General features: G+C 54.5%; 1 protein-coding gene across 1 annotated transcript; it reads left to right on the forward strand.

The window, feature by feature from the left end:
- The first annotated feature begins 5584 nt into the window (after positions 1 to 5584).
- Positions 5585 to 14309, forward strand: Icmt (isoprenylcysteine carboxyl methyltransferase). The gene is made up of 5 exons (XM_042672808.1): positions 5585 to 5872; positions 7673 to 7761; positions 9564 to 9733; positions 10663 to 10880; positions 14025 to 14309. The coding sequence occupies exons 1-5, from the start codon at positions 5678 to 5680 to the stop codon at positions 14205 to 14207; spliced, it is 855 nt and encodes a 284-aa protein (XP_042528742.1). The 5' UTR covers positions 5585 to 5677; the 3' UTR covers positions 14208 to 14309.
- Positions 14310 to 15373: the final 1064 nt, after the last annotated feature.

The raw sequence follows: 15373 nt of genomic DNA on the forward strand, positions 1-15373 counted from the left end.
TTTCCACCCGTGCTGATGGCCGGCCCTTACTGGAGAACCAACCTCTCATCACCGGCACAGTCTTGCTGTGTTGGTGTTGGTGTTGCCAGTCCTGGGGCTTGAACTCAGGGCCTGGGCGCTGTCCCTGAGCTTATTTTGCTCAAGGCTGGCACTCTTACCACTTGAGCCACAGCTCCAGTTCTTCGGTGTTGTCTTAGGGACTTTCCTGCTCTGGCTGCCTTCCAGCCAGGACTCTCAGATCTCAGCCTCCTGAGTAGCTAGGATGAGCCCAGTGTCACACTCCTCCATGTAAATTCTGTTGGCCTGAACTCTGTCCCTCAGCTCTTCAGCTCAAGGCTAGTGCCCTACCACATGAGCCACAGTGCCACTTCTGGTTTTTTCTGCTTATGTGGTACTGAGGAATCGAACCCAGGGCCTCATGCATGCAAGGCAAGCACTCTACCACTGAGCCACCTTCCCAGCCCTTACTAGAGTTCTAAGACTGCTTGCTTTCTCTGTTTCCCTCTGGCCCCCATTCATTTGGTCTTCTCCCTCTGGCCAGCCAACTTCCTGCAGAAGTTAAAGTCAGGTCTTTTGCCTAGGGTGAGATCATGGAAAAGATACCAGGCAAGTCCCCTGAGCCCTCTTCCAGAGACCCACCCTGAGGACTTAGGGCTCTCCTCTCAATAACACTTGCAAGTCCCACTTCTGGGTTCAAACCTGCACCCCTGGGCAGACCCCACTCCAAAGAGGAGCTGCCAGAGAAGCATGTTCAGAATGGAGGAGTGAGGCAGACATTCACCCTGTCCTCTAGCAGGAGGGCAAGCAGAACAGAATGCTCTAGAGCTGCTGGGAAGGTCTTGGACCAACTTAGAAACTGGGCCACCAACTCTGATTCCATCTTTAGCACCTGGGGTCCCCAAGGCACCTGGAAAGGAGCACAGGTCCATGAGGAACATTGGTTTCCCAATGTTTCCTGGGCCCCCTTTGCCCATGTAAGGAAAAAGTTCCTTCTGTATCTACTTTTGGAGAGTTCTCTGTGAGAGACCCCTTCTTTTGTCACACGAGGACATTTAAGGAAAAATGTAGCAGGTACCTTTGCATCCACCCTCAAAACATTGAGTCAGGTCTGCAAGCCTACCAGAGATCCCACCTTCCATCTCAAGTGACACCCTGGTGGGTCAGGGCACTGGTGGCTCATGCAGCAATCTTTGCTATTCAGGAGCCTGAAATCTGAGGACTGCAGTCTGAGGTAGCCTCTGCAGCAAGGTTCTTGAGCTTCTCCCCCCTACCCTCTCTCTCCAGTCCTAGGGCTTGAACTCAGGCATTGGCATTGTCCCTAAGCTTCTTTTGCTCAAGGCTAGCACTCTACCATTTGAGCCATAGCACCACTTTTTTTTTTTTTACTCTAAGTCAAAAGTGTTTCCAGCTTGGAATGTGGCTTAGTGGTAGAGTGCTTGCCAGCATGCACGGAAGCCCTGGGATCCATTCTTCAGTACCACATACACAGAAAAACCTGGAAATAAATGGTGCTGTAGCTCTAGTAGTAAGAGTGCTACCCTTGAGCAAAGAAGCTTGGGGAGTCAGGCGCCGGTGGCTCAGGCCTGAAATCCTAGCCACTCAGGAGGCTGAGATCTGAGGATCATGGTTCAATGACATCCTGGGCAGGAAAGTTCGTGAGACTCTTTATCTCCAATTAACTAGCAGAAAACCAGAAGTGGCGCTGTGACTCTCGTGGTAGAATGCTGGCCTTGAGCTGAAGAGCGCAGGGACAGCGCCCAAACCTAGAGTTCAAGCCCCACAACTGACAAAAAACAAAAATAAAGAAAAAAGAAGAAGAAGAGGAGGAGGAGGAGGAGGAGGAAGAGGAGGAAGAAGAAGCAGGCCTTGTGTTCAAACCCTGGACTAGCAAAAAATAAAATAAATAAAACAAAACTTATAACTGCCGAGCCCCTCATGGCCTAATAATGAGTACCAATAACCGGTGAGAGAACTGTGTCTTTCCCCTCTACAGATGTATTTCAAAGTGGAATGAAGTGATTGCTCAATGTAATTACCTATTGGGACACAGCAAAGGCCCTGAAGTCACTCAGCCAATTGTCTCCAGATGGGGTTGGAGAGGCTGCAATTGTTTAACTCTCTTTCTCTGCATTGGAACTCCAAATAGCCTGGCAGCCAAGGGCTCTTCAGGAGACAAAGACCGGGACTCCAGTGAGTGTATCAACACTGACCGGGATGGCCCGGCTCAAGGAGAGTGAATTCAGAGAGACCCGCATTGTCCCAGCCTTTTGTGTCACCCTCCCCCCCAAGCTGTCTCTAACCTTTAAATATTTACCCGGCCTCTTTGTGCACATATGACTTATGCACTTTAGGTTGATGTGCTCATAAATTACACATCATTTACCCATTTCCAGACTGGAGAGAAGGGCCTTTCATTCCTCCAGTCTGTCTCCTGGGGAGAGCTACAGATGCTCGGGACTGGTACCCGCCCCCTCCCCTCCACCCTCCCTGCCTCCACACTGGACACGCGGCACTGATAGAGGCCTGGAGGAGACCTGGCTTCCATTGTGAGGAGGAAGTGGGGAGCTTCCTCGACATTTGTCCTGCTTCCTTGCAGAACATACAGAGCATGCAGACCCGGATGAAATGTGTGCAGCTTTTTTAAAGTGTATGGTTCACTTCCATGCATCTGCTTGCAGCCTGCTCTGTACATCCTCACGCGTGGGACTCTGCTTTGTTCTCTAACCCAGTGCTGCCTTCATGGTCCACTTGATCATCCCCAGGGCCATTCTTGGAAGTTCCCCTGCCTTCCAGCAGCTTCACCTGTCATTGCATCATCGCTCTGGGTGACCTTTTGCCAACTGCCACAGCTGACCTCCTTGTTTGACTATAGACTGAAACCCTGAGTCCCTTGAGTTCCGGGCTTCTTGTACCTCCAATTCTGCTCTGTGGTACTTGGTGCCCTCTTCAGTGATGAATAAAATCTGATCTGGTCTCCTGAGGGCTCTTCTTTCTTCCTCTTTGTCCACTTCATCTTTCCTAACACCCTCTTCCCCATGCTCTCTTGCTCAATAAAGCAAACCCTGCTGAAGAAACAGAAGCCTGATTGCATCTCAACTCCATAGTGTTTAGGGCTGCCTAAAAAAAGAGATCCCTCCCTTACACACACACACACACACACACACACATTTGTGTTGAGGAAAGCCGTTTTAGCCTGTGGTGGGGATGGCTGGAAGGAAGGGGGAAGGGGGCTGCAAAGAGACCCTCTACTGCATGAGAAAGACTCCCTTTGTGCTGCCTGAGCGCTCCCAGAACAAAACACATTCACATGCTTATTTACAAGGAGAGGCAGGCATCCCAGGGCTGAGTGCTTTTCTCTTTCTTACATTTTTGTTGGCTTCAGAGCCGGCCGGCAGTGTGTTTGTTTGATCAGATTCCTTTCCTTTCCAGTGTAGCTCAGCAACTTCGAGAAGCGTCCCTTCCTTGGAGTCCAGCCCCACCTGAGATGGTGTCTGAGGAAGTTGTGGGCAGAGAATGGCGTTTGGGCGCTGCAGCCTGGGTTCCACATTGCTCTGGGGTGCAATGGAATGATCTGTCCCTGGGGCTAAAGCAGGGCCACTGTGGAGATTCAAAGACCTGAGCTCAAGCAAGAGAAGCTCAGGGACAGTATCCAGGCCCTGAGTTCAAGCCCCAGGACTGGCAAACAAACAAACAAAAAAAGACCCGAGCTTGAGAAGGCACTCTCCCCCACCTCCACCCGCCAACTGGGGGGGTGCTTTTACCCCACCCAAGGCCCAAGCTCCCTCCCAGGAGTAGAGAAGCAATGAGCACCCTCTAGTGGCCCTGAGGTGGCTTGGGAACCGGAGACCAGGTTCCTAGTCTGGTAGGAGCTCCTGTACTTGGTCCCTACTAACAGTAACCTCCTTTGTTTGTTTTTGTTTATTGCTGTGCTGGGGATGGAACTCACCTTACATGTTAGGCCAAAGCTTTCCGTAGAGCCAGAGCCCAACTTTGGTTTTTGAAATACCAGCTACCTTTCCAATCCCATTCGCCTGAATTATCAAGTCGCCTTAAGCATCACCTCAACCATGGTGCTGAGCTCCACAGAATAAATACCAACCCATGACAGTGAAGACTGGAGCCGCATGTTAGGAAGCTTGGGGCTAAAGAATTAGGACCCGAGCCTGGATTGCCACCTCGGGATCTCCATCCTCAAGCACAGCCACCAGGGCTCCTGCCAGGACCTGCAGGAGCAAAGGAGGCTCAGATGTAGGGCTGGCGTCAGTGCTGACTAACTACTCCAGGCTCCAAGCTCTCTGGGGCTTGTGCCTCCTCGCCTCTCCTTCCTTCCTCAGTCATGCTCTCATTTCCAGGAGGCAGGAGGTCCACAGTCTTTCCCCTGCAGCCTCCCATCCCAGGCCTGCTGGGTACTCCTTTCTCCCCAGCCTCCTTTGCTTCTGTCCATACACCCTTACAGAGTTTATTTTAGCCATCTGCAGACTTTTCTATTCCCTCCATGGCTGCTCACTGAGCTGGGGACCGGGGTGAGGGGGGGGGCGGGGCAGGAGGGGCAGGGGGGGTGGGAGTGAGGGTGAGGTGGGGGTGCTAAGCCTTTAAAAAGTGAAGAGCTGGGCTGGGAAGGTGGCTCAGTGGTAGGGCGCTTGCCATGCATGCATGAGGCCCTGGGTTCGATTCCTCAGCACCACATAATCAGAAAAGGCTGGAAGTGGTGCTGTGGCTCAAGTGGTAGAGCGCTAGCCTCGAGCTGAAGAGCTGAAGAACAGCACCCAGGCCCCAGAGTTCAGGCCTCATGACGGACAAAAAAAAAAAAAGGTGAAGAACAGGGAGCGAGGCCAGTTCCATTCTGATTGGAGGAATGAGTTCTGATGTCCTATGGCACAGCAGGGTAAGAGAATCAATAGCACATCCGATGTCCCCAACAAGTTGGACTAGAGGAATCCCATAAAGAAAGGAGGAAAGCTAGGGTGCCCCCCGGAAGTGGGGGCAGACTCCCCCCTCCCCTGGAATTCCTGACTGCAGCAAACACCTTGAAGATGGGGTCCAGGGTGAGCGGAAGGTGCGGGGCCGCCCCCCGCCTTCCCGGGCGGGCCTCACAGATGCTGTCCCGCATCGCTTTCGGTATATCACATCCAGCCCGGCCTGGGGGGCTCCTCGGGAGGCCGAGGTCCGAGAGTCAGGCTCCAAATCGGCTCGGGCAGGGAAGTCCGAGACTGGTCGGTCACAGTTAGGGTTAGGGTTAGCAGACGCCGGAGGGCCGGGGTGGCTCCCGGGTGCAGCTCCAGCGGAGGGAGGGCGGGGAGCCCCGCCCGCGCCCGCCCGCGCCCGGCGGGGTCCTCTCCCACCCCACGTTGTTTCCGGGAATCCTGATCCGTTTGGGGCTAACTTCAGGCCCAGGGCAAAGCAACTTCCCCGCCGGGTGGGCCGCCGCCCAGCGGGACCAGGCCGCGCCCGGGGACCGCGGGCGGGGCCAGGGGCGTTCCCACCCAACTCGGCCGGCCGCCGCACGGGGCGAAGTTCTCGCGAGAACTCGCCGACCACACGCCGCTCCGGGCGGCTGCCCTTCCTGGGCTGGCGTCGGCGGCGCAGTGCGCAGGCGCGGCCAGCGTGTTTCCCGGACTACGGTAGGCGCTGCCGTCCGGCTCGTCGGCTGTAGCCGGCTCGGCAGCCGCCCGGCGCCATGGCGGGCTGCGCGGCACGGGCTCCGCCGGGCTCCGAGGCGCGCCTCAGCCTCGCTACTTTCCTTCTGGGCGCCTCGGTGCTCGCGCTGCCGCTGCTCACACGTGCCGGCCTGCAGGGCCGCACCGGGCTGGCGCTCTACGTGGCGGGGCTCAACGCGCTCCTGCTGCTGCTCTACCGGCCGCCGCGCTACCAGGTGCGGCCCGGGCCGGGGCGGACGGAGAGCGGGGCCGGGGTCGGGCGGAGAGCGGGGCCGGGGCGGACGGAGAGCGGGGCCGGGGCCGGGGTCGGGATCGGACGGAGAGCGGGGCCGGGGCGGACGGAGAGCGGGGCCGGGGCGGACGGAGAGCGGAGCCGGGGCGGACGGAGAGCGGGGCCGGGGCGGACGGAGAGCGGGGCCGGGGCGGACGGAGAGCGGGGCCGGGGTGAGGCGGAGAGCGGGGCCGGGGTGAGGCGGAGAGCGGGGCCGGGGTGAGGCGGAGAGCGGGGCCGGGGTGAGGCGGAGAGCGGGGCCGGGGTGAGGCGGAGAGCGGGGCCGGGGCGGACAGAGAGCGGGGCCGGGGCCGGGGTCGGGATCGGACGGAGAGCGGGGCCGGGGCGGACGGAGAGCGGGGCCGGGGCGGACGGAGAGCGGGGCCGGGGCGGACGGAGAGCGGGGCCGGGGTGAGGCGGAGAGCGGGGCCGGGGTGAGGCGGAGAGCGGGGCCGGGGTGAGGCGGAGAGCGGGGCCGGGGCGGACAGAGAGCGGGGCCGGGGCGGACGGAGAGCGGGGCCGGGGTCGGACGGAGAGCGGGGCCGGGGTCGGGGTCGGGATCGGACGGAGAGCGGGGCCGGGGCGGACGGAGAGCGGGGCCGGGGTCGGGCGGAGAGCGGGGCCGGGGCGGACGGAGAGCGGGGCCGGGGTCGGGCGGAGAGCGGGGCCGGGGTCGGGCGGAGAGCGGGGCCGGGGCGGACGGAGAGCGGGGCCGGGGCGGACGGAGAGCGGGGCCGGGGCCGGGGCGGATGGAGAGCGGGGCCGGGGCCGGGGCGGATGGAGAGCGGGGCCGGGGCGGACGGAGAGCGGGGCCGGGGCGGACGGAGAGCGGGGCCGGGGCGGACGGAGAGCGGGGCCGGGGCCGGGGTGAGGCGGAGAGAGGGGCCAGGATCAGGCGGAGAGCGGGGCCGGGGCCGGGGTGAGGCGGAGAGCGGGGCCGAGGACGCGGCCGTCGGGGACTGAGGGTCCGGCCGAGACCAGGGCCGGGGGCCGGCCGGCGGGGACCGAGCCCGGGTCAGTCTAGGACTGGCCGGGCGGAGGCCAGCGGGCAGGTCGGAGTTGGCCGGGTGGGGAAGCGGCTGGCGTCCGCCCCGGCGGCGGCGGTCCGAGCTCGCTCGGGGCGGCGCGGCCCCCACCCCCCCTTTCCCCTCGGTCCGGCGCTGCCTCCCCTGGGCGTGCTCCTCGGCCACGAGTTCAGGGCACCGCACGGACCCGCCGCTCCCGGCCGTGGGTGTTAAATTGCAGCTCCTGCTTCCCAGCAGCTGTGGCATCTGATGTGCGTGGGGCGGGAGTGAGCGAGGCCACGGTTCTTTTATGTAATGTAAGGTGTGGAGTCTTACCTGCAGTCCCAGCCCACCCCCGCCGGGAGCCCCCCCCCCCCAGTCCCCCGGTCCTCATCCCAGCGGCCGAGAAACAACGTTTGAGGAGTTCTCCTCCCCTCTGAAACTACAGCAGAGATGATGGCGTTCACCATTTCTGTTTGCAGTTTTCCTCAGGTACTTAGGTAGCCATCACCGCTGTCCTAAGAGGCGAGTCCTGTTTTTCCCCCTGATGTAAATGGATACGCCAAGATCCAGAGGAGTTAATTAACTTGCCCAAAGCCACAGAGCCTTTTGAACCTCTGAGCAAGTGGACTGTGTCCTCTGCTTGCCAGTGACCTTCCATCCCAGGAGGGCTCACAAGGGTCAACCAGAGGGTGGTTTGGAACAGCTGGTGACTGGGTGTCAATTCTGATCTGTTTCAGATAGCCATCCGAGCCTGCTTCCTTGGCTTTGTGTTTGGCTGTGGAGTACTGCTCAGTTTTAGCCAATCTTCCTGGAATCATTTTGGCTGGTAAGAAATACTTGGGGACTGCTGTGTTTTGGGAGGGGGCGCAGGGTGGGGGCAGTTAGAGGGTGGTCAGTGGCATTCCTCCTCCTGGTGTCTGAGCTATGCTACAGACAGAAAGTCACTGGGGGATGCATGCCTGCCCTTGATTCCCATTCCCACAGTGCATGTCTTGTTTTGCTTGTGCCAGTTACTTTATTGTCCTGGAGACAGAAGCAGGTCTCCCGGCACCCTCTCCAAAGGTGACAGCACTGAGTGAGGCCACTTGCCCTTCCCAGAAGGGGGTGCAGGTGATGGGAGTGGTGGGAGGCAGCAAGGCTTTGGTTGCTCATCCTAAGTCTTTCAAGTCTGCACCCCCACAGGCAGCGTGGGACCTTTCCCTGCCTTAGGGCTTCTGTCCTTCAAGCCTTCGGGTCTCTGACCTGGCTGTGACCAGGGCTTCAAGCTAAAAAGCTTTATCTCCTATTGTCGTTGAGCCATCTAATCCTTCTGTACTAGAATTATGTTAGTCTCTTGAATTTTCTAACATACATATTACTTTACGTTGATAGCTACCTCTTTCTTTTAAAAATATGTGTGTTGCTGCCAGGTACTGGTGGCTCATGCCTTGAGGATTCTAGCTACTCAGTAGGCTGAGATCTGAGGATTGAGGTTTGAAGCCAGCCAGGTTAGAAAATTCTGAGAGACTCTTATCTCCAGTTAACGAGCAAAAAGCTGGAAGTGGAGGTGTAGTTCAAGTGACAGGGTACCACCTTGAGTGAAAACGTGAAGGGAAAATGCACAGACCCCAAGTTCAAGTCCTAGTACCAAAGCACCTGTACACACACACACACACACACACACACACACACACACACACACACACACACACACACACACACACACACACACACACACACACACACACACACTGTATTAAAAAAGACAAAAGGAACCAGGCGCCAGTGACTCACACCTGTAATCCTAGCTACTCAGGTGACTGAGATCTGAGGATTGCTGTTCAAAACCAGCCTGGCAGGAAGTCTGTAACACTCTTATCTGCAATTAACCACCAGAAAACTGGAAGTGGCACTGTGGCTCAAGTGGTAGAGGGCTCACCTTGAGCTGAAGAGTTGAGGGACAGCACCCAGCCCCAGAGTTCAAGCCCCACAACTGACAAAAAAAAAAGGAGCTGGGCACTGGTGCCTCAGACCTGTAATCCTAGCGTCTCATGAGGCTGAGATACAAGGATCTCAGTGTGAAGTCAGCCCAGGCAAGAAAGGCTCTTACCTCTAAATTAATCACCCAAAAACTGGAAATGAAGCTGCAGGTAAAAGTGGTAGAATGCTAGCCTTAAGCAAAAAAGCTCAGGGACAAACCCTAGGCCCTGAGTTCAAGCCTCCTGATCAACAGCATTCAAAATCATAACTCCATTAAAAAACCCACTTCCTGCAAACCACAGGGAGAAGGCTACACGTTGCTGTCTCCTGTCCACACAGCTGCCAGTGGCCTCACCATACTTTTAGGGACAGTTGAGACTCAAATCTGTATTTTTATTATGGCTAATTTAGTTCTCTTGCCCAGTTTACCTCTTTGTTGTAGCTTTTTGTTTGTTTTTGGTCAGTCATGGGGCCTGAGCTCTGGGCCTGGACGCTGGCCCTCAATTTTTCAGCTCAATTCTAGCGCTCTACCACTTGAGCCACAGCACCCTTCTGGCTTTTTCTGCTTATGTGGTGCTGAGGAATCGAACCCAGGGCCTCATGCATGCAGTGCAAGCGCTCTACCACTGAGCCACCTTCCCAGCCTCCTCTCTTTGTTTTTTTAAACAGGTATGTGTGCTCGCTGTCCTTATTCCACTATTCTGAGTACTTAGTGACAGCTGTCAACAATCCCAAAAGTCTGTCTTTGGACTCATTTCTCCTCAATCACAGTCTGGAGTACACAGTGGCTGCTCTTTCTTCTTGGATAGAGTTCACACTTGAAAATATCTTTTGGCCAGGTGAGTCTGCCCTCCCCTCCCCAGGGGAAGGGAGAAGAGCGCCTTGCCATGGGCTGAGAACATTGACATTGGTTCACCTTTCAGGTCTAATCTCCCCTGAGCCATTCTCCCCAGCCCTCTGTCCTCACTAAGCTATTTATAAGGAACAGGCTCCGCTTGCGTTCATTCTCTCACTCGCTGGAGAATTCCACTTCTAGAACTTGAATCCAGGACAGGTTGACCTTTTGCTTTCAACCTTGCATAACACAACACACAAATCTGATGGTTTTCACGTTGCAATCAGATGAAGTTTGGGTCAGTCCATCTTTTGTGGGAGGAGGAAGGTTTTATTAGCCAGCACCTCAGCATCTGGAGGCCCCTCTGAGACTGAAGTACTTTCTGTTGCCAGTGAAGAAATGTGTGTGTGCTTCCCAAGATTCAGGCTGTGCTTCTCCCAGCCATCCTTATTCCTAATAGAAGGATGTGAGTGAGTGAGCGCTCCAGAGCCACCAGCCTAGAAGGAGCACACTGTAATTGGCCTGTTGGTGTGTTACAGTAAAAGGGTGATGCTGGGAGCCTGCATCATTCCTGTAATCCTATCTATGCCAGCCTGGGCAGAGGTTTACCTGACTCCATCTCTAAAATAATCAGCAAAGAAGCAGGCCTGGAGCCGTGGGTCGAGTGCGGTAAAGTGCCTGCATACTGCCTAGCAAGCTGGAGGCTCTGCGTTCAAGCCCTAGTACTGTCAAAAACCAGTAAATAATAAAGCAAATGGATGAATAGCGACTTAGATGGGGGTGGGTCTTGTTTTCTTTTAACGTGATGACAAATACTAATTGCCCTGGGCCTGTTTTCTGATCTTTCTGTCTTTGGGGAAATAGGTTGAACGATGAAGGAGGGCGATGGGCAGTCCGGTGTCCTCACTGCCTATCCCTGATGTCTCTCTACAGAACTGAAGCAGATCACCTGGCTCAGCGCCACGGGGCTGCTGATGGTCATCTTTGGAGAGTGCCTGAGGAAGGCTGCCATGTTCACTGCGGGCTCCAACTTCAACCACGTGGTGCAAAATGAAAAGTCAGACACCCACACTCTGGTGACAAGCGGGGTATACGCTTGGTTCCGGCACCCTTCCTATGTGGGGTGGTTTTACTGGAGTATTGGAACTCAGGTATGACACAGGCTTCATTTACTCTTTTGTTTTATTTTTTGTTGGTCGAGGGGCTTGAGCTCAGGACCTGGGTGTTGTCCCTGGGCTTTTCTGCTTAACTAGTACTCTACCACTTGAACTATAGCTCCATTTCCAGTTTTCTGGTAGTTTATAGTCTCATAGACTTTCCTGCCTGGGCTGGCTTTGAACCACGATCCTCAGGTCTCAACCTCCTGAGTAGCTAGGATTATAGGCGTGAGCCACTGGCACCTGGCTTCCCGGGGACTCTTGATATCTAATGTTAGTTGAGTGTTAATATTTTTGAAGTGTACATATCACTCCCACATTTGCAGTCACATTTTCTAATAACAGATGATTATAGTCGAATAAAATAATAGAGTGTTTGCCTAGCATGCATGAAGCCCTGGGTTCGATTCTTCAGTACCACATAAACAGAAAAACCCAGAAGTGGTGCTATGGCTCAAGTGGTAGAGTGCTAGCCTTGAACTGAAAAGCTCAGGAACAGTGCCCAGGCCCTGTGTTCAAAGCCAAAGGATTGGCAAAATAATAATAATAATAATTTGCTTTAAACACTTGCTCCCTGTGTACCTAAGTGGGTAGGGCCATGGTGATTTTCGTTCTTTTAGGCCATAGATATTTTTCACATTGTACTTCACCACATATGTGTTTGTGTCAGCGGAATATGTCTTCCTTGGAACAATTCTTTTTTTTTTTTTTTTTTTGTGCCAGTCTTGGGGCTTAAACTCTGGGCCTGGACGCTGCCCCTTAGTCTCTTGTGCTCAAGGCCAGCACTCTGCCACTTGAGCCACAGCACCACTTCCCACTTTTTCTATGATTGGAGATAAGGGTCTCATGGTCTTTTTCCTACCTGGTCTGGCTTTAAACTGCAGTCCTCAGATCTCCTCCTGAGTAGCTAGTATTACAAGCATGAGCCACTGGTGCCTGGCTCCCTGGACCAGTTCTTACCCTTCCTTTTTATAAAACGATATTTTCTGTCTTACTTAAAATGCTGTTCATGATGCCGTAGATTGATTTCACCTTCACTGTAGTGGGTTGCAGCCTGCGGTCAGGAATGCTGCCATCATGGATGCCAAAAGGCTATACACATCCACCAGGATAATAGTACAGGTCCTGACTTGCCAGCCAGGCTGCTCCTGCTTGTCATCTTTTCCCTGTCACATGGAAGAGGAGATGACTGTGTGAGGTAGCAGCTAATTTCAAAGATTTGCTATTAGGTGAATGGCTTCATGGTCACCAGCGGCTTGGCATGGTGCTGAGATGCCCAGAGCATTTAGCAGTGGGAGGGCCGGGATGGGATGGGGAGGGCTCAACAGATAGAGTGCTTACCTAGCACTTGTAAGGCTCTGTGTTCCCAGTACCAAAAGAAAGACAAAATGAAGCTGCACACAGTGGAGAGAAGTGGTGGGAATTTGGGGTGTGCAGGGTTTTTTTGGGTAAAAGGCCCTGCTTGAGGAAGATCATGTCCATAGGGTGCCAGGTTGTCACCACCACTGGACAGGTGGGTTAGTTGGTTCCTTAGGGTCACGGGTAAGTTAGTTGACACCATAGTGTCACGGATGGGTTAGTTGGCACATAGGGTCATGGGTGGGTTAGTTGGTTCATTAGGGTCACAGGTGGGTTAGTTGGCACATAAGGTCATGGGTGGGTTAGTTGGCACATAGGGTCACTGGTGGTTAGTTGGCACCATAGGGTCACTGGTGGTTAGTTGGCACCATAGGGTCACGGGTGGGTTAGTTGGCTCCATAGGGTAACAGGTGGGTTAGTTAGTACCATAGGGTCAGGGGTGGGTTAGTTGGCTCCATAGGGTCACGGGTGGGTTAGTTGGCTCCATAGGGTCACGGGTGGGTTAGTTGGCTCCATAGGGTCATGGGTGGGTTAGTTGGCTCCATAGGGTCATGGGTGGGTTAGTTGGCTCCATAGGGTAACAGGTGGGTTAGTTAGTACCATAGGGTCAGGGGTGGGTTAGTTGGCTCCATAGGGTAACAGGTGGGTTAATTGGCGCCATAGAGTCACGGGTGGGTTAGTTAGTACCATAGGGTCATGGATGGGTTAGTTGGCACCAAAGGGTCAGGAGTGGCTTCTAGGTTGCTGGAAATCCTTTGGGCCTCAGGAGACTGTTTGGCTATGGGTCTGTGGGGAAAACCTGAAAAAATGAAGAATAGGGGCTGGGAAGGTGGCTCAGTGGTAGAGCGCTTGCCTTGCATGCATGAGGCCCTGGGTTCGATTCCTCAGTACCCCATAAGCAAAAGGAAAAAAAGCCAGAAGTGGCGCTGTGGCTCAAGTGGTAGAGCACTAACCTTGAGCTGACAAGCTGAGGGACAGTGCCCAGGCCCAGAGTTCAGGCCCCACGACCTGACCCCCCCCCCCCCAAAAAAAAATGAATAATGTGGAAAGGAGGCCGAGGCAGATGAACTGGCCTGAGCTTGTGGGAGGATTTTGCAGGATGAGGAAAATGGAGGAAGCCACCTTGGCCCAGTTTTGCTTGGTTTTCAGGCTTGGAGCTTTCTGGGCCATTATCTGCTGGAAGATATGTGTGTGTGTATACTTGTAGGAGGGCTCTGGGCAGGGTTGGGGCCACCCTTACAAGCGTAAGTGTATAAGAGTACAGTATAAACCAGGTTCTGGTAGCTCATGACTTTAATCCTAGCTATTCAAGTGGCTGAGATCTGAGGATTGTAGTTTAAAGTCAGCCCAGCCAGGAAAGTCTGTGAGACTTATCTCCAATTAACAACCAAAAAACCGGAAGTGGTGCTATGGCTCAAGTGGTAGAGCGCTAGCCTTGAGCTGAAGAGCTGAGGGACAGCACCCAGGTCCAGAGTTCAAACCCCACAACTGAAAAAAAGAGTATAATGTAAGTGTATGGAGGCAGGGGGACACCGGAATGAGCCCCTACATTGGAGAATTCACACCTGAGTGCAGGTGGGGGCATCTGGCATCCTGACCTAAAGGTTGGAGTTCAAGAGGTTGCTCCTTCCTTGTTACAGCTAACGTGTGAGGGTCAGTGCTGGCCTGACTCCCACAAACCCACAGAGTCCTGAGTGCCCTGAAATCCTGTGGGGTACAGAAACTGGTGCTCGGGTGTGGGTCACTCTGACCTTGATCCTCTTGGCATGTCTCTGCCAGGTGATGCTGTGCAATCCCATCTGTGGTGTCGTCTATGCCCTGACAGTGTGGCGCTTCTTCCGAGACCGGACGGAAGAAGAGGAGATCTCACTCATTCACTTCTTTGGGGAGGAGTACCTGGAGTATAAGAAGAGGGTGCCCACGGGCCTGCCTTTCATAAAGGGGGTCAAGGTGGGGCTATGATGTGCTGGGGCCTGGCTGGACTAAGGGCCTCGGACCCCCCACAGCCCTAGACAAAACAGCTTCCAGTTGGCCACTATAGAATGAATTTTCTTAATAATTTTATATGTCAATAACTACTCTTCTGGAATGTCACCCAAGACCAAATGGTCAGAAGGCCTTAGGACCAAAGGACCCTTGGAGCAATTAATTCTTGTGCTGAATCAAGGTAGGACACAGATTGTCAATGAACAAGGCACAAATCACAGCAATATTCATCAGTGCCCTTGCAGAGGCCTGGTGAGAGCCCAGGTCACTCCCAGTGCCCCCGAGGCTGGAGTGTGACCCTGTGACCCAACCCGAGAGATAGGTGCTGCTCGCTGCCGAGCTCTGCCCAGGAAGGGCCGTGATGTGGCCACCTATCAGCACTGAAAATGCACCGAATCCTTTCACTGAACAGAAAACACAGCAGCACAGCTTTAACCTCTACCGCACCCTTGAATGCATGAACATCTATACAATGCTAAAGACCCTTCTTCTGTGACACCTTGGCTCTTCCCACATTTAATCCTACTTACGCATCTACTTCTCATAAGCAGCCTAGGCTCAAAGGGTCCCACTTGTTATTTCCATCTCCAGGTTTTATTAGGTAGTCAGTAAGCACAGACCCTGGGTCCCGTTGGTCATGTCGTTTTTGTGTGACTTTGGCACCCCAGGCATGGGGTGGGGGGATCAAAGGCCTTTTGGCTCTCCTGGGGTCTGACTTCCCCCACTCCTGTAATAGAAGAAGTGCTTACTGAAGTCTTTCCCAGGCAAGGCATTGCTATGTATTGAGAAATGCTGCCCTCCATTTATTTGGGGTTTTTATTTTCCTCTTACCATAGCTCGTAGTTCTGAGCTTTAGTGTAAACCTACCATGCACTGCTTTCCGTTCTTGGGTCCCACCCTACCAATTCTGTCCTAAGCTGTCTTCTCTGCCACACCACACAGGACTGTAAATTCAGGCCAGTCAACTGGGTAGAGGAGCTAGCCCAGCCAAGGCTGGGGCGGCATTTTTTTCTGCAAGTTTGTAGGAAGAATTTGGCTTTTTATGTCAAACATGCAAGCTTTCGTCATGAAATCCCTGTGCAGTTCTAGACTGGACAGGGGCTTGGTCTCCTGAGATCATTCACACTCACACACAAATGAGT

This window comes from Dipodomys spectabilis, unplaced genomic scaffold, assembly GCF_019054845.1.
Source record: "Dipodomys spectabilis isolate Male_0828 unplaced genomic scaffold, ASM1905484v1 ptg000772l, whole genome shotgun sequence".
In the NCBI taxonomy this organism is placed as follows: Eukaryota; Metazoa; Chordata; class Mammalia; order Rodentia; family Heteromyidae; genus Dipodomys; species Dipodomys spectabilis.

Excerpts from the sequence above, each read along its gene's own strand:
- Icmt (XM_042672808.1), top strand. The coding sequence starts at position 5,678 with ATGGCGGGCTGCGCGGCACGGGCTCCGCCGGGCTCCGAGGCGCGCCTC. Across the intron at positions 7,762-9,563 it reads TCCTGGAATCATTTTGGCTG|GTATGTGTGCTCGCTGTCCT; the intron begins GTAAGAAATACT and ends TTTTTTAAACAG. Across the intron at positions 9,734-10,662 it reads TGAAAATATCTTTTGGCCAG|AACTGAAGCAGATCACCTGG; the intron begins GTGAGTCTGCCC and ends GTCTCTCTACAG.